The sequence below is a fragment of the Carya illinoinensis genome, chromosome 5 (genome assembly GCF_018687715.1).
Source record: "Carya illinoinensis cultivar Pawnee chromosome 5, C.illinoinensisPawnee_v1, whole genome shotgun sequence".
NCBI classification, from domain to species: domain Eukaryota; kingdom Viridiplantae; phylum Streptophyta; class Magnoliopsida; order Fagales; family Juglandaceae; genus Carya; species Carya illinoinensis.
Window position 1 is genome coordinate 3,296,315 of NC_056756.1, and position 24,155 is coordinate 3,320,469.

General features: G+C 37.5%; 2 protein-coding genes and 1 long non-coding RNA gene across 4 annotated transcripts in view; all 3 read left to right on the forward strand.

Annotated features, from left to right (window-relative positions):
* Nucleotides 1-1,142, forward strand: LOC122309929 (leucine-rich repeat extensin-like protein 3). Its single transcript, XM_043123724.1, has one exon. It carries the CDS (start codon nucleotides 44-46, stop codon nucleotides 941-943), a length of 900 nt encoding a protein of 299 aa, XP_042979658.1. The 5' UTR covers nucleotides 1-43; the 3' UTR covers nucleotides 944-1,142.
* A 7,280-nt stretch (nucleotides 1,143-8,422) lies between these two features.
* LOC122309470 lies at nucleotides 8,423-9,772 on the forward strand. The gene is made up of 2 exons (XR_006242437.1): nucleotides 8,423-8,625; nucleotides 9,245-9,772. It is a non-coding gene; the product is annotated as an uncharacterized LOC122309470 (long non-coding RNA).
* Nucleotides 9,773-12,283: 2,511 nt separating this feature from the next.
* Nucleotides 12,284-24,155, forward strand: part of LOC122310497 (transcription initiation factor TFIID subunit 1) — a 44,252-nt gene continuing 32,380 nt past the window's right edge. For both annotated transcript variants that reach the window (XM_043124391.1, XM_043124392.1), the window contains exons 1-6: nucleotides 12,284-12,730; nucleotides 13,441-13,501; nucleotides 14,143-14,249; nucleotides 20,810-20,872; nucleotides 21,009-21,054; nucleotides 22,049-22,291. In XM_043124391.1, coding sequence (XP_042980325.1) covers nucleotides 13,456-13,501; nucleotides 14,143-14,249; nucleotides 20,810-20,872; nucleotides 21,009-21,054; nucleotides 22,049-22,291 — 505 coding nt within the window. In that variant the 5' untranslated portion in view covers nucleotides 12,284-12,730; nucleotides 13,441-13,455. The remainder of the gene's footprint in view (nucleotides 12,731-13,440; nucleotides 13,502-14,142; nucleotides 14,250-20,809; nucleotides 20,873-21,008; nucleotides 21,055-22,048; nucleotides 22,292-24,155) is intronic.

Here is a 24,155-nt window from a genome sequence, read left to right on the forward strand (position 1 = left end):
CTGCTTGAGCCCAACATTGACAAAGCTATATTCTCACTTGGTGATGGCTTCGTGTCATTTCTGGATTCTAACTTTCTTTGTTGCTTTGTTGTTTACAGGCAGCAATGTGGCTTCAACAGCTCGTCATCTTTTGAAAGATGCCAACTCCAAGGGTCCATCTTCAGCATCAATCTCTCGGGTTGTGCCTCCCTTGCCTAAGCCCAAATTACCTCCATTCCTAACTTCCCCACCGGCCCTATCCCCAGAATTGCCTTTTTCATCACCTCCACCGTCACAATTTCCGCCATCCATTTCACCCGAATCGCCCTTCTCATCACCTCCACCATCCGAATTGCCACCAACCAAATCTCCAAAATCGCCGTTTTTCCCACCTCCACCATCGCAATTGCCACCAACCAAATCACCAGAATCACCCCTTCCATTGCCTCCACCATCCCAATCGCCACCAGCAAAATCGCCCCTTCCATCGCCTCCACCATCATATTTGCTACCACCCAAATCATCAAAATCGTCTGTTCCACCACCTCCACCATCGCAATTGCAACCACCCAAATCACCAAAACTGCCCCTTCTAGCACCTCCACCATTGCAATTGCCACCACCAAAATCATCTGTTCCACCACCTCCATCATTGCAATTGCCACCAGCCATATCACCAGAACTACCCTTTCTATCACCAGAAATACCGCCTGCTACAACTTCGGCACCCACATTGCCAGAAGAACCACCTATTACAAACTTGACCCCCACAATATCACCGATGTCACCTCCCTCCACGCTGCCAAAGCTCATGTTACCTCCACTGCCTGGCATGGAGTTGCCGCCTTTGCCTAAGCCCGTATTACCCCCCATTACCTCCTTTGACAACTCTACCTCCGGTTCCCATCATCGGAAAACACACAAATTCCTCAGATACATCCCTCTCCCCTCCTCCAACCACTAGCCCTTAGATATGGTACTTGCTCATCGTGGGTATGCCTCCTCGTTCGTGTGAAGTTGGGCCGTTGGGGTACTATTGTTATTTGTTATCACAATTTAAACGGGAAGAGGCCTTTAATTTTGATTTCTCTTTGTATCTTTTTGGGTCATGTAGCTATTTGTCACGGGAAGATGCCTTCAATTTTGATTTCTCATTGTGCCTTCAAGCTCGTCTCGCTATTTATTTGAACTTATTTATGGGTTAATAGGCTCGTGATTTGGATACCGCACAAGTTGTAATTTTTTAAAATGAGAAATACGTATAAAGAAATTATATAAATTTTAAAATTATTTTTATTATAAAATAAATCTAATGAATAATATAAAATCACATTAATTTATAAAATCCATTTTATATAATATGTTTGTGCTTATACCACTCTTCTTTTAAAATAATCGTTAAAAATTTTATGAAATTAAGCTCGAGTTACGAGATTGTAAGTAATATTATTTTCAGTCCTATTGCCCGTTACAGCTACTCAGTTAGGACTTAACGAATGGAAGACATGATCCAATTAGAGTTGATAGAATAATGAATAAAAATATAAGAGAATTATTAGGAAAACAATTATTTTAATACGTTAGAAGATATTTTGCACGTTAACATATAAAAAATAAAAAATAAATTTGTTTTTTTTGGTGGATATCCAATTTTTAGATTTAAAAATTTTTGATTTTTTTTTTTTATTATGGTTCTGAATTATAACTCAAGTTAACTTTTTTTTTTTTTTTGAAAATATAACATTGAATTTATTCAATAAACTGAAGTTATAAGTGTGACTTATCAATATAGAAAAATCTAGACTATAAGCCAACCTACGCATCTGCTCTGAAACATTCCCGCACACATAGTAGCGGATATTGTCTTAACTTCTAAATCTCTCTTAAGCAAGAGAGAGAGAGAGAGAGAGCGCTCTGTATTAACAGAGAGGAAAGACCCCCTTCATCCTTCCAGGGAGGCGAATTACAGCACGCTATTACTATGGACACCAAGTCTAATAGCCTAATTCTACGATATTAATAACTAAATAGCAAACTACCATGCAAAACAAACATAAAACAAAACCCCAAGCACCGGACTGAGCCCCGACAACACACCTACATGCACGAGCCCAGAACGACACGAGCACCCAGCTCACGCATGGACCACAGCCTCTACTATAGAGACTGGCCATACGACCACCAGCCATAACATCGTCCGCCACTCTCGATCAGCTCTTACCCCGGATTGTAACTGATTAAGTAGCTCATCAGTTCACTCGAGTCAAAACACTAATGGCCCTTACAACGTGGACTTTTAAACAATTTTGTCTAATTTTCTCATCCACTACAGCTCATCACCGCATGGCACATGACACTTGTATCCCCGCACGACACATGACACCCGTATCCCCTGACAGCTCATATGCACTATCTCTGAGCAAAACACGTTTTGCCCCCCACTGCCAGGCGTTTTGCACAATCTATACAACAACGTTTTTTCGTTTGAGCAGCACCCTGAAACCACTAGCCAGCCCATCGAGTGAGATGATGAACCCACTACCAGTTTCACGTTTCACCTCCATTTCTACTGAAAACACTGCTACAAGTAAGTTAAGTTGCCCTAGACGCCGCGGTGGATAGTACTCTTCCCCTCTGCCCATTGCCGTTGAGGGCCTTATTGATAGTTATCTTAAACAAAACACAAATCTAAAATAGAAAAGAAACACTGAAAACAGCAAACGAAAACCAGTGTTTAACAAAAACCAGCAAATGAAAAATAAAAACAGCAAACAAAAAACAACAGACGGTGCGTCACCCCCATTCCAACCACCTTCCAAGAGAATCTTCACCATGAGTTCCGCATGGCTTCACCCCATAAACCTCCTTAAAACCCCCATGTATTCCAGCATGCCTCCCAAAACCACCTCTATTTTCCATGGATAAAACAGAGTCATTGAATCCTAGCGGGAGTACACCCCAAAACTACATGCATACCGTAGCTTTTGAGCTCATAAAACCATGGCTCTACTCACACTGAAGACACTCCCCTTTTCCATCACGCCCAACTACGTGGATTTCCATGATGGTCCATCTTTGAATCGAAACGCACTCACGGCCAAACAACGATGTCAAAAACCCTCCACCTCCATCGTGTAAAAACGCGTTCATCACGTCCGAGTGAAAAAAAAAATGGTAAACGACCAAACAACAACGTCAAAAGCCCTCCACCTCCATCGTGTAAAACGCTTTCATCACGTTCGAGTGAAAAAAAAAATGGTAAATGGCTTCAAAGTCCTTGACCATGTAGTGAAACTTTTCAGGCCACCATGATCACCTTCAACCAACGCTTATTAATGAACAGAAACCAGCATAAACAAACCAAGGGAATGGAGGGCATGGACGGCTCCCCCCCCTTGGACGGTTTACTCATTTTTTTTCTTTAGAGAGAATGAGGAGCTTCTCTCACTACTTTCAACATATAATAGTTAAACATCTATAACTCAAGTTAACTTGAATGGATATTTGGACTGCATTACACGTTAGGATCCGAATTCAAAGTATAGCCGGATACCTTAATCAGTACTCAAATAAACAGTGCTAATTGTAATGAATTATATTGAGATTAAAAAAATTAGATTGAATGGAAATCTAAAAAGAACAAAAAAAAAAAAAAATCATAGTAGATAAGTTCATTTTAATCAAGTGGATCGAAAATGTTAACGTTTTAGAAGTCATTACTGATAATCCAATGGACAACGATATAATTTAGGAAAAATATAGTTACAAGCATAATTGTGCACTAATTTATGTACCAATGTGATGTGATTGGTTAAAAAGTAGATTTTATTGAAAACAATGTTAATTTAAATTTTAAGTATGAATAAATCAGTATTGGTACACAGATTAGTGCGCGAGTATGCTTATATGTAGCAAAACCCTATAATTTATGCGTTAGAAACTATTGATCGTCAATCTTGCATACAGGACGTTGCTTTTTCTTTCTGTGTGTGGATTTGTGGGACGGCATGAGTTGCACAACCATACCGCTCCCAATAAATTCTCCTTCATATTCTCTAAAATATATCATTAATTTTCTTTTAATATATTAATTTTTACAGTATATCATACATCAACTTACTTATTTTTTATATTTTTTTAAATATTATATTTTTTAATATATTTTATTCATTTCAAATAAAGTAAAAAGTAAATAGAAACGAATAAAGAGTAAAAAGTAGAAAAATAAATCAATTAAATATTCATATAAATATAAACAGTATTCTATAAATGTGAATGTGGTACTGTAGCAAACTGGATATTAATAATAAAATACAAAATCGGGCTATTTTGAACAGGTATTTTTTTTTTTTATAACAAAAATATGGGTTTTACATGGAACTTTTAGAAGTGGAAAATATGTTATATTTTTGTTAAAACGAATGTAAAACGTGAAGATGATTTAATTAGAGGAACTTTATTAATTTGAAAAAATGACAATAAATTAAATTGTTAGTGAAATATACAATAATATAATAAAAATTACAATTAAATTAAAATTAAACTAATTTGGACTGAGGTATAGAAATATCGTTTTCTTTTAAGAAATTCAAGTCATTTGCAGTACAAAGTCTCAGATTAATCAGTACAGCATAACTCTTTTTGATTTGACTCTTCCAAAATATAATAGTTCAACTAATCGTTGTATAGTCTGAAACAACTCTACACAAATAATTGAGCCCAAAGCTTCACTCAAAGAACATCTTTTTATTGTCTAAAAAATCTCTCCAAAATATTCACACTTTTAACTTTAACTTTTTTTTTTTTTTTTTCAAAAGTAAAAACCCTACTTTGGTACGTATAGAAAAATAACTCTAGAAAATGAACTACTACACAGGACGCCAATCTCTCTTCAATTTTTTGTTTTTTGTAAGTTGGCTTTGTATATGAAGAAAGTTTTGCAACAGAATGACAATTAAATGAAAAATAAAAGAGTCTTGCTATACAATCTCCCCACTATAGCACAACCTAGGGCCGTACACCAAACCGATGAATCGACCTCCACCGACAGAAACTGGCCGTCGGAACTGGCCAAAACCGGCAAAGAACTGGTTGGTGGTCGAGTTAAATATATAGAAACCAATGTCGGTTGGTTCGGTTTCGATTTTCCTGTGCGAAAAACCGCTGAACCGGCCGATCGGTTCTTATATATATTTTTTTCTTTTATTACATATATAAATGACACCGTTTCACTCATGAAATATTGAAACGGCGTCATTTAGATCTAGGAAATAGAGCAAAATCTAAAGGAACGGCGCCATCACCATTCCAGAATGAGATTTTTCATCATCCCCAGCCCCTCCTTCTTCCTCCTATCTCCTTCTTCCTCAGCCTAGGTTTTCTGCAACTCTCTTCCCAGAGTAATAAAACGATGGCAGACGACAGCGCGGCTTCCCTCTTTCATCACAGAGATGCAGATGTCAGACCGAAGACCGCGCCGACACAGTCGAGACTGATGGCATCGATTTTTTCTCCCCCAGTCGATTGGTTTCGGCCGGTTGGAAGCAACCCTCTCCCATGTCGATGGGGTTTCAGTTTGGCGTTGAAACCGATGCCGACATATCGATTTTCAGCCCTAGCACAACCTCCTCACACTGATGACCTATAAATTTTTTTTTTTCAAAATTAACCAAACGAGCCGTTTTAGATTTAGAACCTTAAAATAGAAAGCAACATCCAATCCCTGCGTTCTCCCCAACACCCACCCACTCCCCCAAGCTTGGTTCTCTTCCACTGGGTTTTGTTGCACAACACTTCTCACCGCACTTCTTTTGAAATCCGCTTGTCTTCTGAAGTTTGGTTATCTTCTATGCGTTCTTTGAGATATTGAGAATTTTGATCAGAAAGCAAAGAACGTACTAACTAGATAAACGAGGAGCCCATAGGTGAGAATTTAGCATTCTTTTTCCACATATAATAAAAAACCTAATGTGAAAAATTAAAACACAAGCCAAGCTCAAAATAGAAGCCCACAAACTATTCTCAATAAACAAGGAGAACAAGACTAGCCGATTCATCCATAATATCGATAGGCCATTGCGAAATTCAAAAGAAATGCAAAATCAAGAATATCAAGAAAATAAAAAAATAACTTCAGAATATGAGACACAAAGGGATAGAGAGAGTGAGAAAAAATATTAGAGCTCTACAAGCTTGCCGTTCTTGATTTTCTGGTGACCACGACTTTGAGCCTCGCTAGATTCAACAAAGAGCCCAAAGAAGAAGTATGAGAAGCTTAGAATCTGAGAGCAATTCGCATTTGGCAATGAATTTGCAGAGGAGAAGGAGGAGCAGAAGTGGATGGAGGGGAGAGATAAGAAAGAGAGAAGAGTTGAGAAGGAAGAGCCATGGACCGCAAACGTGTTGAGCAAAGAGCTCTACACCAAACCTCAAAACAGCTCATTTGGTTAATTTAAAAAAAAATAAATTACGCGTTAGCAGTGTGGGGAGGTTGTGTTACAATAGGAAGGTGGTGTAGAATATTTCAAAATAAAATAGCTAATGTTAATACTCTAAACTGAAAAAATTAAATAGAGCAGCCACCCACCAACGGATATTTTAATAAGCATTAACACACCAAATGGCTAAACGGTTATAAGAGCATTCACATCTGGTTCCCCAAAGCACCGGATTCCCCATAATTTGGGATTTATTATGGAGTTTTCATCAAAATGTCCTCCACATCCGGATCCCTATTTTAGGAAAAATTTTTAGGGAATGAACAGTGAGTCCCCATTGGACTCACAATTTTCTAAATCATTTTTATCAATATTTTATTCTAATATATAAAATAAATAATTTTTCAATCATCTACACTTTCTTTCATACTCACATTTATTATAGTTTTAAATAATAATTTTAAAAATAATTAAATTAATTACGAAAATATAAAAAAATTAATTATAAAAATATTATCATACCTACAAGAAATAATTTAAATTTTTGTTTAAAATATTCACTATAGTAATAATTCAAAAAATAAGAAAAAATATTGAGTAGTTAAAAATTTGTAGATAGAAGTGAAAGAAAAAAGTAATAAAAAAAGAATAGAAAAATATTATTTAATAGAATAGAAATAGGGATTAGGAATGAGATGTAAGGAGTTTTTGAAAGATGAATAAAATTTAAAAAAAAATTTTAAAAGATGTGATTTTGAGTTAAATTATAGGAATGGAGATGAGAAATCGGATGAGAATGCTCTAAGATCACCTTTTATATACAGACATGCATCCAAAATAAGAGAAATAAAAACCGAATTAAAGAAGTAACGGTAATAATCTCTCAAACAAAAATGTTATTAATAAATACTATATATTAAAAAATACCAACATAAATAAAGTAATTTTATTACTCATTTTAGAATTTGTCATTTTCAATCATACACTCAGTTGTCAATCACTTGTGATGCTTCAATTTGGTCGCTTTCAATTTGGTTCTTTTCAAAAACCAAGCGATGGGTGCAGTTGGTTTATTTATAGGAACAAAGTCAGAGTTCGTTGGGAATGGTATATGAAGAGAGGAGAACAAACAAGTCTGAATTGGGTTTTCCGTGAAAGTTGAAGGAAACGCAACACGGGGCAAAAAACAAAAAGAACAACTGTTAAAATATAACAGAATTTGGGGGTCGAATCGGAGAACAAGCGCTTATTCGACCTGAATAGGCAGAGGAGCAGCTGACGAATTAGTTAAGCTACTAGAAACTTGAATGGTTTGCGGTTAAATACACTGCATTAAATCAGGTAAACACTATTTCCAACTTTGAGCTACAATACATCTACTTTCATCTTCATATATATTTAAAGATTAACTGTTTATTACTATTCCTAATCTTTTATTATAAAATCATTTCCCCTAAAGTGTCATTCCCATTTTTGACCGTGAATCCGTTTATTCCTCTCCTATTCTATATCTACCTTTCTATCCTTTCAATAGCCCGTGAATCTAATAGTAAGTTATTTTTATATATTTTTTTACATCTTGAGTATTAAAAAATTAAATATAACTAATCACAATAATAAAATATATAAAAAATACGCAAAAATAAATACATTTAACATTACTTGAAATCATTTTTTCCTTTCAATTTTTTCTTTCCATTTTCTTTTTCTTTCTATTTATCTCTCTTCTCATGGAGCCCGACACTCTCTCTCTCCTCTTCATTTTTTATTTAAGTTTAGCTAATTCCAACCTTCTAAACTCACCATTTTTTATATAAATTGAGTTTTATTACGTACGAATAAAATCGTATACTAATCTGTATATTAATATTAATTCTTTTATATTTAAAATTTAAATTAATATTATTTTTAAAATAATTTATTTTTTAACTAATCACCTTAAATTAATACAATTATTAATATATATTTATTATTCAACTAGATTTTTCCGTATAAATCACCCGATCACGAGGAAATCTTAGCGAGGAAGCGGGCGTTTTGAAAACCATATATATTCTTTGCAGAACCCACGGCTTTTTGAAACTGCCGCAAGGAAATTCGCACTTCGCACCACACTTTAAACAGTTCCGCTCTTCTATTGGCTACCGTACGGTCAGCTCAGACCCGGTTCGGATCCAACTGCGTCACTTGAAATCATAGCCATTACCTGGTAATGATTACCTCCGTCGACGCTTTTTGTAATGCTTGTTTGTTTTGTCACCGCATTGGGGTCTGTTTGGCTGCCATGAAATCTATTACTTTGATGGACCGCGTTTATGTTAGTGCAGAATCCATCTATTTGTTTCTTGGGACTGTTTTTGTTTATTTATTTTGACCTGCTGAAGAGTACAGAATAATATGAGTTATGCCATGCTTAAAAAACATATCTAACACGAAGAATCCTTCAAAGATTTGGTGTTTAAATGGTGGGAAAATTATATATGGATGGTGTTATGAACCCTGTTGTAAATTGCTGGAATGTAATTGCAAAAGAGAATGTAGACGTAACAATGGATGCTGTAATGGAAATCAGAGATGGATATGAGGTGTTTGTGAAAATGCTAAAGAGAGTCACATATTCTATGGGATTCATATTTAATCTTGAATAGGGGTGCAAAGTCTGACACTTAAGTTTCTATGAATGTTCATGCCTTTTTTAATATTTAAATGTATTTTTAACTTGGAGCTGTTTTCTTCTTATCTGTTCTTTTGGTACCTTGTGTTGGTGCTAATGTCCTTTTCTTTTCCCGGCTTTCATTTGTCTACGGGAATTCCACTTAATATAATAGAGACGTCGTGGAAAGGAATTACAAAGTAGCTATTTATTGTCAATCTTGAATTTTAGTGGCACAAGGTGTGATGAGTAGTTGTATTATGTTCGAAACACGCCATACAAGTGGATTGGTCCTGGATAACTATTTTTAAGAAAAGTGCAGCAATATCACTCATCGATTGTGTGATTGTGACAGTGTTGTCAACTGTAAGCAGCTTTAGTTTGCCTAGTGAGAGTTGCAAAGCTTTGTATGGCCAAAGATATTAAGTTTAGAAGATTGTTTTGTATCTGATATTCCATTTGTTATAGTCGTGCTTCGACCTGCTGAGTTCTATAGGCCCTTGCAGTTTTAAAATGAGGATACATGATGTCAAACATAATCATTAAATCTTTATTAATGGTTTGATTTCTGTTGTTTGAACTGACGTGTAACCGAATATTTTGAATGCTTGGTTTAGATCTTTTAGGGAGATCCGTAAGAGTTATTCTTTTTAGGGAGATATTATGAATGTGTAACCTGATTGAAATGACTGTGCTTGTTTCATTTCATGAGATAGTTGATAGCAAGAGTTAGATACTGTCTAAAATGAAACCAGTCCGATTATTATTGTGCTTCCATGTGGACTGGTGGTGAAACACATTTGAAATGAACTGGGTTTTCATCACAACTTCAACTTTTAAATTCATTTTCAGCTAGGAAATTAATTCGTTTGGCAAATGGGTTGGCAAAATGTGTTGGTTGGGTAATTAGGTTGAGAAAAAAAAATTAGTTGGGAAACAATAATTTAAGTATCAAATTAAATTATTAACTAACATAAGGTTAGTGTAATTGCAAAATATGAAAAAAATAAATTAAAAATATTATTATTAAAAAAATAATATTATATTATTATTTTGACTAATCTAATAGCTAATCCAACGTGGGGTTATGACTAAAGAGGTTTTGGATTTATAGAAAACATGTACTTTTCATTTAATTTTAGAAATGACTTTGATGAAACCAATGCCAAACCTCTAAGGTCCAAGGCTAAGTGCCAAACCTAGGTTGAAAAAAAAAAAAAAAAAGTTTAAAACCCACCGATTACTCAAATCCTCAACTTTTCTCTCTTCCTTTTCTTTCCCCAGCCCTCTTAAATTTTTCTAATGATCTTTTCATTTGTCATTTAATCTCTAGTATGTCCGGCATCAATTTTTCTAATGACCTTTTCATTTGTCATTTACTACTAATTAAAGAACGCTGACTTATATAAATTTATGATTTTTGTTAACTTCTATAAAATCATAAATTTATGACATTTTTTAAATTTATTTGAATTTTTCTACTGAACTTTTTATTTCTCATTTACTACCAATTTTGTTTTTGTTTTTTTTTTTTTTTTCCAACTGGTCACTCGGGCAGTGCACGTTGTGTCATTTCTAGTGTGTGTATATATATAAATGCTACTTATCATATTCACGTATTAATATGTGATTTGTCAATCATGAGGGATAGTTCAGTTAGTTAGGCCTTGTATTTTCTATCCAATGGTCACCAGTTTGAATCTCCTCAAAGTCACTAGAGGTTTATCTAGTTGTTAATTTCACGATCTCGTGAGATTAGTCGAGGTATGCATAAACTGTTCTGGACACCTATAGATATATATATATATATATATATATATATAAAAGAAATGATTTGTCATTTTTGTTATTTTAGTTAAATACACATATTTACATATCGATATGAACATTTAAATAAAATGACAAAAATAACAAATCAAATATTATTGTATCTAGCCTAAGTAAATTTTTTCAATATGTGTGGCGCCCCACTATATCGATTTGTACTTTTACTTAATCAATGCTATACAGGGAAGGGATAATTATTCTTGCTTTTACTTAATTAATGCACCGTATGGCTTCATATTATATGAGAAAAAAAAAAAAAACCGAGAAAATGGCCGGAATTAATTAATAAATTAATATTGTTCGATTAATGGGCAACAGTCGGTTCACCGTCAAGGAAACCAACCTCTTGTAGCGTTTCGCATAGGATTTCCGCTAGTTTCTTCAGCTAAATATATAGGGGAGTGCTACGGCCACCGCTGTGCTCCGCTGGGCCAATTTCTTTTTTTTTTTTTTAATTTTTGTGTTTTTTTTTTTACATTATCTTTTTAATATTTTTAAATATTTAAAAAAATATATAAAAATCACAATAATATTAAAAAAATTTTACTTAATCATCAAGAAAAAAAAAAAAAAAAAACTGGGAGCGGTAGCTCCCAGCGGGATCCCCCAGTGGGGGATCTAGCATTTTTCAAATATATAATATGGTAGCTAGGCTGTATGTTATACTGGGTGCGTACTGGTTCAATATATATTTTCTGGAGGATAAGAAGCTAGCTAGCTTTTTTTTTTTTTTTTAATATATAGCTAGATCATGCCATCAAATCTTTCATGAGCATGAACACTTTTCATAATTTTCATATATATATATATATTAATTAGATTCTCCGCCTCAAACATGACACATACCCAAAATGAAGGTTTAATATTAATATAAACAAATCGAGTTGAATCCAAAAAGGATATACTTTTCTGACAATATTGTGATGATATGGATCTATACTGATCACTGTCTCCCACATCGATTCCATGTGACTTCCAGAAAAGAATGGCACAATGCCACAATTTCCATAGTGATAATTAGAATGTTGATTAGAAATGATTTGAATAATTCTTAAATAGATAAATTTTATATAAATTTGAATAAAAAAATAGACTATTTAAAAAGTTGAAAAAATTATTTTATTAATAAAACCTACTTTTTTTTAACGAAGAATTTACACCAAAATTGTGGCTATTTCACCTCATTTTCTCACTCAAAGAGAAGAATCGAAGATGTCTGTTGATTATACTGATTTATGAAATCAGCCCTCTTAAAAAATAGGGAGGCCCAAAACCCATGTGAGAGATCAGTCCACGTACAACACAATTGAAGGGAAAGACTATGGACATTGGATTTAACGGGAGGCTATGGACATTGGATTGAAGGGTATTTATGTAATAACCAAAACGAGCTTCACATTTTTTGGGAAGGTTGAAGGCAAAACTATAGAAAGAAGCACAGAGGTTACGGGGGAGGGGCTTCCTGCGACAGGGGGAAATCAATTCACCGAGAGAGAAGGAAGGTGCGGCGGCGGATCTGATCGATAGAGAGTGGCCGGCGGCACAAGCTGGAGAGAGAAATTTTAGAGAGAGAAACTATCAAACAGTGAGGAGAGGAGGAGGATTCCGGCGTGGGCTTACCGGTAAGGTGTGGGTTCGGCGGGAATAGATCGGCTGGCAGTTTCTGGGTTGCCTGAGGGGTGACCGACGTCCTTTCAGGTGGCCGGCGACGGCAGCACGAAAAACACAGATCAATAAGTCATTGCCGATAGAGAGAGAGAGGAGAAACGACGGGGAAAAGAAGGGGCTTACCGTCAGCGTACTCTGTGGTGGATTCCGGCTCGGTGGTGGTCTGGTATGGAGAGAAATTGCTATGGGGTTTCTGTTTTTTTTTTTTTTTGACGTGGGGCTTGTTGTGAGAATCGGTTTTGGCTGTGAGGGGGAAAACAATGTGAATAAACGGAAAGGATTCAGCTAGAGTTTTAAAATTTGATTCTGACTACAAATTAGGAAACTGCCCCCACTAGGAAATAAACACTGAAAGTCTAACGCGTGAAGGGTAGAAGATTTCCCATTCAAAAACAATTACCATCTCAAAATAGATATATACAAGAAAATAACATTACTAATGATAATAAAAATAGTAATGAAACAATAATAATAATCCAAATTCAAATCCTAATCTTTAGGACCCGTATGTTACAGTATATTTGGTGGAAATAGATGATTTATATTTATTTGTATTGTGAAAGATGATTTTAGGCGACATGTAGTAACTCTCCGACCCATCCGGGTACGGGCGTTACAAATAAGAGAGTTAATTTTTTATGATGACAAAATGGAACGTTAAACTCAATTAAGTCTTTTCCAGTTAGTTGGCTCTGTTGATTTGAACTCTATTTGATTCTTAGAAACAAAAATCCTGAAATTCGAAATGCTGAATTCGTTATTTTTTTACTCTTTCTTTCAGAAAACTAGATGGTTACTTTCCTGTGTGATCTGCTGGTTGATTTTTCTTTGCTAACTGTACTTATATGTCCCACTTCTTATGTTGATTGTATACAGTGTTGTCAATACAAGATGGCGTATGAATCTGGTAGCACTTCCCAAGATGGAAGGGACGAAGGTTAGTTGATTGCCTCTTTAAAAAAAAAAAAGAAGTTTCTTCGTGCTGATAAAATTAATTTGCTAGCTATTAGTTATTTATATGATGACATATGATTTTTGCATGTGTAATATCTATAATGTTGTATCTGCCAGGCAGATTCTAAGCACCACCGGAAAAATTCCACTACCTATTGGAAACAAGAAGAAAATAATTGACCTTGTAACGATCCAAGGAAGGCCCAAGCCATATTTGGTCCCGTGATCCAATAAGTCTAGTAAACGTTACAATTGTAGCCCCTTGGAATCATTAGAAAGTGCTTGAACTTCTTACTTCCCAAGCAATGTGTGATCTCATTCACCACCTTCCTATACACAATCCAATCTAGAGTATTACAAACCTTATGCAAGATGGAAAGCTAAGGTGGACATTTAGAGCTTGGAAAAACAATTCCACTACCTATTGACAACTAGGTAGAAGTAAGACATTTAGAGCTTGGAAGAGGAGATAGTAGCTACCCTTGCCAAGCCACTTATGTCCATGTGTATGCAATACTTGGGCACATTTTTTTTTTTGTGTGTATGTTAAATTTTCATGTAATGTATACTTTGTAGCTTGTCATGCTTGCAATTAAATACTTGTTGGAATGTCTGATTTGGCAGATGATGAGGAAGAATATGAGGACGTTGGTGGGGGTAACCGGTTATTGGGATTTATGTTTGGAAATGTTGATAACTCTGGAGATCTTGATGTTGATTACCTGGATGAGGTAACCTTATTCTTCCTTTTTGTAATCTTTATTTTATAACTATACATGTAAACAAACAAACAACAATATGTACATGTATGTTGGGGTACTTTTGCAAATGCTGATATGATTTCATGTATACTTATGGTGTATAACAAATCCCACATGTAGAGGTCCCTAAAGACCTTCATCAAGTCACCCACGTTGACCTCCCAATAGGTTTGAAAGGTGGCCAAAGAAAACACATCTGGTCCGGCCGCTTTATTAATATTCAAAGCTTTCAACACCTTAAGGACCTCAATCTCCTCAAACTCCCTTTCCATCTCTTCCTCGACACCTGTATAGTTGAATGTAATAGAGTCTTTAGCCTATCTTAAATCCAATTAGGGAACTACTATTTAGGAAACACAAATTTGAAGAGAGAAAACTAAGCTAAATCCACATAGAAAGGCCAATTAACTAAATAAGGCTCATACTAATAAAGTGAGACATGATTCACAATTCTGGTCTTTAACCAAGAAATAATGTGTATCTTTGACTTTGTAAAACCTAGTGGTATTAGATGAAATAAGATATTGTTAACTCAATTTATTAGCTACCATGGATTCTTTGACTAAAAAGGTTTATTGCTTTGTCTACAGATTTAGGCCTAGGCTCCACAAAGGATATTTCAAAGGGCTAGAGTGGGAATATCCTTTTTGGAAGCCATATGCTAGAGCTATGGGTTGCATAGCTAAGGAAGTTGTTTGGTTTGGAAAGCCATAAGCATTCTACAAATCCTCAATCAAACCTCCACCAGAAACATAGTAGAGAAGTTTTCCCCAATCTTTCTTCCTATGTCATGTGATTTTCAACCCACCAATTTTTAGGCTATGATGTATCTTCTCAGGATTGGGCCTTGCCGTGTTCATCAAAACACATTCTACCTCTTGCTCTCTATTATACACTCAACTAGTCCATTTGTTTCCTTCTCTCTCTCTCTCTCTCTCTCTCTCTCTCTCTCTCTCTTGTTTCTCTCTGTACACTTGGCGATATTTTTCCTAATTTTTTGCCAAAAACACCAGTCTTGTAACAACCATGGATGGGCTTAGTAGTTGATGGCTTAACGTCCTTATAATTCGGATGGGTTTATTAAGAGAACTTGTGATTGAATCAAAGTTGTTCATCCTTGTTAAGGAAGGTAGGCAACTTCATATTATCAAAAGAGGATGGAAGAATGAGTAGGAATTATGGGTGGAAGAGAACACTGTCCAGTGGCTTAGAAAGGCACTGGATGCAAGTCTAAGTGGTGAGGAGCGAGAGGTTACCTTGCACAGAGATGCTCCTACGGCAGGGGTTGTTTCGTGGTGGTGTCTGTTTTTCGGGAGGGTGGTAGGAAAAGTTCCATTATTATTTTGGAAGGAGAAGGGGGTAGAGGTTGGAGGAGAATGAGGGATGCGTTGGGGGAGGCTGTGCAAGAAGGAAGAAGAAGGTTCGCCACGCCTGGAGGTGCTCAGCCATGGAAGAAGGTGGAACCGACGAGGTCTTACAAGGATGTTGTGGTCCAGGACGAAAAGAGGGGTGGCGCTGGAAACAATGACAGGCGTTGGCCTCAAGCCACAAATTTCGTATGACATTTGAACGCTGGCAAGGAGGTTGACAGAGACGTATGCTGTAAGGTGGAGGATTTGTAGAGACAAATATGGCAATTGTAGAAGGAGATGGCTAAGATTAAGAAGTTGGTCGGGCAAAATAAGGAAGAGGACGTTGGAGAGTTGGGTTGGAGGGGGTCGGGCCAAGCCCAGAGGCCTGCGTACAAGGAAATGGGTAAAGGTAAGGGAGAGGCCCTTGAAATGTCGAGACAGGTGCTTGGGCCAAAGTATGGGCCTTAGCCCAAGACCCAGGTCAACGCTGGAGGGAGTAAATTGTGGGTGGGCCAGAAGGATGGGCACCAGCACACGCTTTAGGGTCCCCAACCCAGGGCCCTTCAGCCTGTGCCTGTTGCTGAAAGCCCTGGGGCTTCAAATAGTGCAGCGCCGTGAGGTATTGCTGTGGTTGCTCAGCCGCGACAGTCGCCGGTGCAGGGGTAGTCGTTGGAGGGCACCCAGAAATCACCGATATCGACGGTGATGCTCACCGATGCCGACGGTGATGCTCACCGATGATGGTCTGCACGAGTGGGGTGGTCGGAAAATGTTGCCATATTGCTCTAAAGACTTCGTGAGTCATTTGGGAGGGTCTTCTCTGCCGGTGGTGGGATAGACAGTGCCGATGACACACTAGGTAGGGGTTGAGACTGTCATGGTGGCGGCGAACCCTTCCAAGCAAAGTTTGGAAACTATTGTGGTGGTGGCGAAGGATGACGGGCTTTTAATGGAATCGGACAGTGAGGATTTGGTTTCTTCAGATGATGAAATGCTTCTGAGGTCTATTCAGATTGGCTCAGATCTCAACGGGGTGGACGAAATTTCAAGGGTTGAAGATACATTTCGCACTCCTTTGAATATAGTCCCTGTACAACCATATGAGGAAGCAATTTTTGATCAAGTGGTGGTTGCAGATCAGGTTGAAGTGGGTGAGCCTATCCCTCTAAATTTCATGTTTCCAGGTCAACCCAGTATTTCAGATTGGGTCTTTAACACGGTAAAGGATATTCAACATTTAGTGGGATTGAGGTGTGAAGGATATGAGGATCAATTTATGGCCATACTTACAGTAATTGAATCGGGCCACCAACAACATAGGAAAGTAGACTCAAAAAAGCAGAGAGAGTTGAGGAGGTTAACTTGGTCCATGAACTTGGAGGGTAGTGCAAGTAGGGATAGGACTAAAGGGAAGGGGCAGGCATATCCCAAATGAAACCAAAAATTGTATCGTGGAATGTTCGTGGGATGAACGAGGTTAGTAAGCGTCTTCAAATAAGACACTTGCTTTGAGAGTGGAAGGCGAATATAGTTTGTTTATAGGAGACAAAGTTGAAACTTATTAATAGGAAAATAGTACAAAGTGTATGGAGCTGTTTGTATAGAGATTGGGTGTATTTAGCAGCAAATAGGGCATCAGGAGGCTTTTTGGTGATATGGTATAGAAGAATGGTGGAGAAAATGGAGGAGTTTATAGGGGTCTTCTCGGTGGCTTGTTCCTTTAGAAGCGTGTCAGATGATTTTATGTGGGCTTTTGCAGGTGTTTATGGTCCTAACTTAGATCATGAGAGAATATTATTACGGGATGAACTCGCTGGAGTACATAGCTCCCATGGTGTATTGGTGGAAACTTTAATGTTACAAGATACCCAACTGAGTGTTTTGGGAATAGAAGAATAAGGCCAGCTATGACAGAATTCTCGGAGTGCATTTTTGATTTGAATCTTGTGGATTTACCACTAGCGGGGGGTGCTTGCACATGGTCTAATAATCAGACATGGTCTGGACTAGATAGATTTCTAATTTCTCCAGAGTGGTAATGTCATTTCCCAGATGTATGGCAAAAGAGATTGCCTTGCTTGTCTTTAGATCACTAGCCTATTATGCTGGATTGCGGAGGAATCCAAAGGCGGTGTAGGTATTTCAAATTTGAAAACATGTGGTTGAAGTCAGATGGGTTTGAGGAAAGGGTTTGGCAATGGTGGTCTTCTTATTGAATACAGGGAACCCCCAGTTATATTTTTGCAAGTAAATTGAAAGCTCTAAAAAAAAGACCTAAAGTTGTGGAATATGCAGACTTTTGAAGATATAGGAGAGCACAAGACAAGCAAGGTAATGGAGATATAGGGGCTGGAAAGAATACAAGAAGCCCGGTCCTAAACTAAGGAAGAAATTGCACTAAAAGTAGAGCTGGAAGCAGAACTTGAAAGAATTGTTGTTTTAGAAGAGACCTCTTGGCGTCAAAAGTCAAGAGCGTTATGGTTGTAGGAAGGAGACCGAAGTACTAAGTTCTTTCACAATGTAGCTAACTCACACAGGAGACACAACACCATTCAGTTGTTGAAAATAAAGGGTGTTGAGTGTTGGGAAGAGCTATAGATAAACAATCATGTAGTTGACTTTTTTGAGCAATTACTTTCTGAGCATATGGGTTGGCGGCCTAAACTTGAGGGGCTTGGTTTTGATTCCATTGAGCCTATTGATGTTTGTCGTTTGGAGAGGCCTTTTGAGGAAATGGAGGTTTATGAAGTCGTGAGTAAAATGGTTAAAGACAAGGCTCCGGGCCCTGATGGTTTTTCGATGGGTTTTTTTCAAACGTGTTGGGTTATATTAAAAGATGATCTTATGAAAGTGTTCCAGCAGCTTTACTCGGCTGGGAAGTTTGAAAAAAGTCTTAATGCTACTTTTTTGGCACTAATACTGAAGAAGGTGGGGGGCTGAGGAGGTCAAAGATTTTCAGCCTATTAGCATAATAAATGGGGTATACAAGATTATATCCAAGGTATTAGCAAATCTGTTGAATGAGGTAGTGGGGAAGCTAATTTCAAAACCCCAAAATGCTTTTGTAAAGGATAGGCAAATCCTAGATGCGGTCTTTATTGCGAATGAATGTATAGATAGTCGCTTGAAAACTGGCAATGTAGGGATTATGTGCAAGCTAGACATGGAAAAGGCGTATGACCATGTCAACTAGGATTTCCTTCTTAATCTTCTGGGGAAATGTGGTTTTGGGGAGAGATGATGCTCGTGGATTAGGTGGTGCATATCAACGGTGAAATTCTCCGTCTTGATTAACGGAAGCCCAACTAGTTTCTTTCGTAGCATACGAGTTTTAAGACAAGGAGATCCGCTGTCCCCATTACTCTTTGTTATTGTGATGGAGACGTTGAGTAGAATGTCCTCGGCCTTGTTGCGAATGGTTTGGTGGCTGGTTTTGCTATTGGCTCTCCGGATAGGGGACTTGTTAACATTTCTCATTTATTAGTTGCAGATGATGCTCTTTTCTTCTGTGAAGCAGATCCAAACCAGTTTTGAGTTTTGAAGGCCCTTCTCCTTTGTTTTGAAGCAACATACGGGCTGAAAGTTAACTTGAAAAAATCAAAGATGGTGCCTATTGGAGGAGTTTGTCGTATCAGACAGTTGACTAGTATTTTGGGATGTAAGACTGCCGTTTTACCTATGACATACCTGGGCCTTCCATTTGGAGTGGCATCGAGAACGACCTCATTGTGGGTTCCAATTATTGAGAAAGTGGAGCACCTTCTGGTAGGATGGAAGAGAATGTACTTGTCAAAAGGTGGTAGGATTACCTTGATCAAGAGTACTATTTCTAACCTACCTACCTATTTTTTGTCCTTATTTCCTATTCCAGCAAATGTGGTGCTTCGCCTGGAGAAGCTGTAAAGGGATTTCTTGTGGGGTGGAATGGGGGAGGAATTTAAATTTCACCTTGTTAAGTGGGAGAAGGTTTGTAGCCCACTCTCGAATGGCAGCTTGGGTATTAGAAATATGAGAATTTTTAATTGGGTGTTACTTGGTAAATGGTTGTGGAGATATCATAAGGAACCTGAAGCCCTTTGGAAGATGGTGATCGAGAGCAAATATGGGGGCCTATGGGGGGTTGGTGTACAAAAGAAGTGAGAGGTGCGTACGGAGTAGGTTTATGTAAACATATAAGAAGGGGGTGGGAGGTATTCTCTCGATATACTTGACTCTGTTTAGGAGAGGGAACATGAATAAAGTTTTGGTATGACATTTGGTGTGATCATGTTGCTGTAAAGGATTCTTTTCCTTTACTATTCTGAGTTGCAACGGACATAGATGTTTCAGTAGCAGATGTAATGGGGAGATCAGAGGAGCAAATTCAGTGGAACATCAACTTCAGTAGGACTGCACAAGACTGGGAGATGAGCAGTTTTGAAGCTTTCTATAGCCTTTTGTATGCTAGTAAACCGCGTAACTTACAGGATATGCTAAGGTGGACACCTGCAGGTAAAGGTACTTTTTCGGTGTGCTCTTTTTATAAGACCCTTACCCAAGAACCATCTATCTAATTTCCATGGAGAAAGCTTTGGAGACATAAGGCACCACCCAAAGCAGCGTTCTTTGTGTGGACTGCTTCCTTGGGTAAGATTCTCACAAGTGATAATTTGAGGAAACGTAGGGTGATCATAGTAGATTGGTGTTGCATGTGTAGGAGGGGGGGTGAATTTGTGAATCATCTCTTAATACACTGTGAGATAGCGAGAGGGTTATGGAATGAAGTCTTTGGCAGAGTTGACTTGGCCTGAGTTATGCCTGAGACTGTGGTAGCGGTTTTGGCTAGTTGGACAAATTTGAGAGGCATTCAACAGATTAAAGCAGTGTGGAAGATGATTCCTATATGCATCATGTGGTGTTTGTGGCAAGAGCGCAATGAAAGGATGTTTGAGGACAAAGAGGGATTGATGGAGGAATTGAAAGCCTTCTTGACTAGAACCCTTTGTACTTGGGCCATTGTGGTTGATTTCAATGGCTTAGACTTTCATGATTTTCTTATTTCCATTGCTCCTATCTATTATACATTGTACCGGGCGTTATGCCTATTCTTTGATTAATATATTACATTTTACTTATAAAAAAAAAATCTTTCTGTTATGTGTTGTGAAACTAATGCTATTAAACCACTCTGCTTTTCAGGATGCAAAGGAGCATCTTGCTGCACTAGCTGACAAGTTGGGTCCCTCTCTGACAGACATAGATGTATGAATTCTCAAGCCTGTGTTATTCTGGTTATGTGTGACCTAAGGTTGTCACTTTGGTGTTATTATTATTTGAGGGGACTAGTAGGTTTCTCTCTTCCTTATTTCTGATACTAATAGTGTTATTTAACTTTCAGTTGTCAGTAAGATCACCACGCACACAAGGTGATGCTGCTGAACAAGGTGATTCTACATGCCAGAATAACTTTGTGCAGTTTTTCATGTTTTCTTACCATTTCTTTTTCTTAAACTGAGTAATTTTATAATTTTTGGGTATATTTTGTGAAATTTAATGACACTAGTCTTCTGGGTCTAGTATTGGCATGCTGAGGCACATAAGTTTTGGCGAACGGAGTTGGCATTTACCTTGTGGGCTTATTCTGATAGTCTAGATTCGCTAATTTCAGCAAGGTTGAATAGATGCGTGTTTTCAAAGATTCAGCGTGGGCATTTTTTTGGGAACACTTTCGGAACCTGTTGTGCCTGATTAAGTTGTCAGCATTTTTCCTCAATATGTCTACCTATATAAATCATTTTTCAAAAAAGATAGAAAAATGGTGTGGTACAGAGCATATGTTTACTGTCAAAGTGTATGAATTGGCCCAATAGTTTGGCCTTGAGTTCTGTATATTATATAGCCTGTACAAGAATGCTATACATGGAAAGCAAATAAGTTCCTGCATGATTCTGGCCCTATACATGTAAACTATAATCTGTCAAATAATGTATGCTAACTGTACAGAATAATGAATGGAGAAATAAGGAAATAATTGTGGCTGAAATAAGGAAAGAAGTATGGAAAGCGTTGACATTTACAAACAAATGTTGGATCTACACACAATGAGTCCTCACACGGTACAGGAATAGACAGAGAGAGAGTTTTAGAGTGGCGTAGCTTTTCAAGAAATTCGTTACTTACTGTAAAATTAGAACAGCAGAGTTTAAAAGTTCCCTTACAGGCTGTCTTGAAAGTGCACATAGTTGGATTTACATAGGGGTTTATATGAAGAGCTGTTTTGAGATGGAGGCCCCAATTTTTTTTTCCCTTGAAAATGGTTTTTTCGGAAAATTCCTGTTAACCAAAGTCACCAAGAAAGGTGCAAGATACCATGAGGTTGACATCTGGTATATGTCTTTCTGTCTTCCGATCCTTTTTTGTTTTGGGTTTTTTCTTTAGATTATGATGAGAAGGCTGAAGATGCAATTGATTACGAAGATATCGATGAGCAATATGAGGGTCCAGAGATTCAAGCTCCTACTGAGGAGGACCATTTGTTGCCGAAAAAGGAGTACTTTTCTGCTGATGTTTCTCTTGCTAGTTTGAAGCCTACATCTGTGTTTGACGATGAAAATTATGATGAGGAGCTTGAACAGGAACTTGAGATGGTGGATAATAATTTTCAAGTTCAAACTATATCAGGTCTGGTATCTAGTGATCTATTACTTATTTATTTTCTCATCACTTACATGCCATTTTTTCTTCATAACACACACTCATATGGTTTGGGTTCAAGTTGCACCAAGTTTAAGTCTTGTTAATATTAGACCCCTTAAAAAGAACTTTCGTTGGATAGGGATTTTGATAAATCCACTGCTCAATTATATGCTCTCCTAATAAGCTTTATATTTGCTAAATATCGAAATAGGGGTTGGCTGAAGTGGTAAAGGCCTTGGTTTTGGTGGTATGCTTCTTCCAGGTCTAAGGTTTGAATCCTCTTGGGTACAAACAATTTTTAAGGGCTGGTGGGCATTCCTTATTTTCAAAGCAACGACCATTTCTCTTGTTCCATGTGCACCACATTAAGTATAGAGGCACCATCTTCCAAACAACTGTGATGTGACGATTGCCCTGGTTTCCTCTCCAACATGACAATAAATCTATCACCCTCCTAGGCATTACCCATGCAATACCAAGCCTAGTGAAGATTTCATCCCATAAAGCCTTGGCTACTTCACAATGGAGGAGGAGATGATTCGTTGATTCACTATTGTATTAGCACATGAAGCACCAATCTATTATGTAGAGGCCATGCTTTTTCAGCATGTCAATAGTCAATATTTTCTCATGAGATGCCAACCAGCCGAAGATAGCAACTTTGGGGTAACATTCCTCCTCCAAATGAACTTCCATGGGAAGGCATTGGAAGAGTGAGTCGTCAGTACCTTGTAATAGGATCTGACTGAGAAGTTCTTGTTTCCTATAGGTGCCCAAAGTAATTTGTCCTCCCTTCCTTCCTGTAAATTCAGCATGTATAATGCACTGTAAAATTCAGCAATGTCTCCCACCTCCTAATCATGTTCAGCTTTAATAAATCTCACGAACCATTGAAAGGATTCAGCGGAGATGTCCATGTTATCAACCACTGACGCACCCTTATCTAACGCAATCCTATAAAGAGAAGGGAAAGCATTCTTCAAAGCAACATCACCATACCAAATATCTGGCCAAAACTTGATTCGCGTGCCCCTTCCCACATCAAATATGAAATTACCAAGTAAATCTTCTCAACCATTACGGATAAATTTCCAAACACCCATGTCATACGCCCCTCTTACTTCATTAGAGCACCAACCTCCCTAAATGCTCCCATTTTTTAACATCTATGATGTTCCTCGAAAGAGCATCTCCTTCCCAATGATACCGCCATAGCCATTTTCCTAGAAGGGCCTTGTTGAAAGTTCTCAATTTTCTAACCCCCAACCCGCCACAAGAAAAGGGTGCAGACTTTATCCCACTTAATCAAATAGAATTTTTTTGCTTCCTTTAAACTTTCCTACAAGAAATCACCGAAAATTTTCTCCTGTCTATTCACCACCCCTGTAGGCAAAGGAAAAGCTAAAAAGTTCATTGTGAAATTGGATAATGTACTCTTGATTAATGGGTTTAGGGACTTTTTCTTTCATACATTGTTACTATGGGCCTCATCTATTGTATTGAATCGATAAAAAAAAAAAAAGGTCAAGCAACTACATCAAAAACCTCTATTCCTAACATGAATGGACGCTTTGTCATTAAGAGTGTTATAACCTTCATTACCATTATTGTGTGTTCAAGTGGGAGATGTAGATTTAACAGGTGGTGATGAGACACACACCAAATGATGTACTATTTGAATTTACACCCTCTCTATGGTGATGGTTCCCATGGAGGTGTTGGTTGAAGAAGTGTCATGTGACACAACCGTTTGATTTAGTCAAACGGTTGTACCTTTTGCCAACAAGTGCATTGTTGTCTATAAATAATAGGGGTATAACGGGTCCGATTTGATCCGATTTTGTATAAA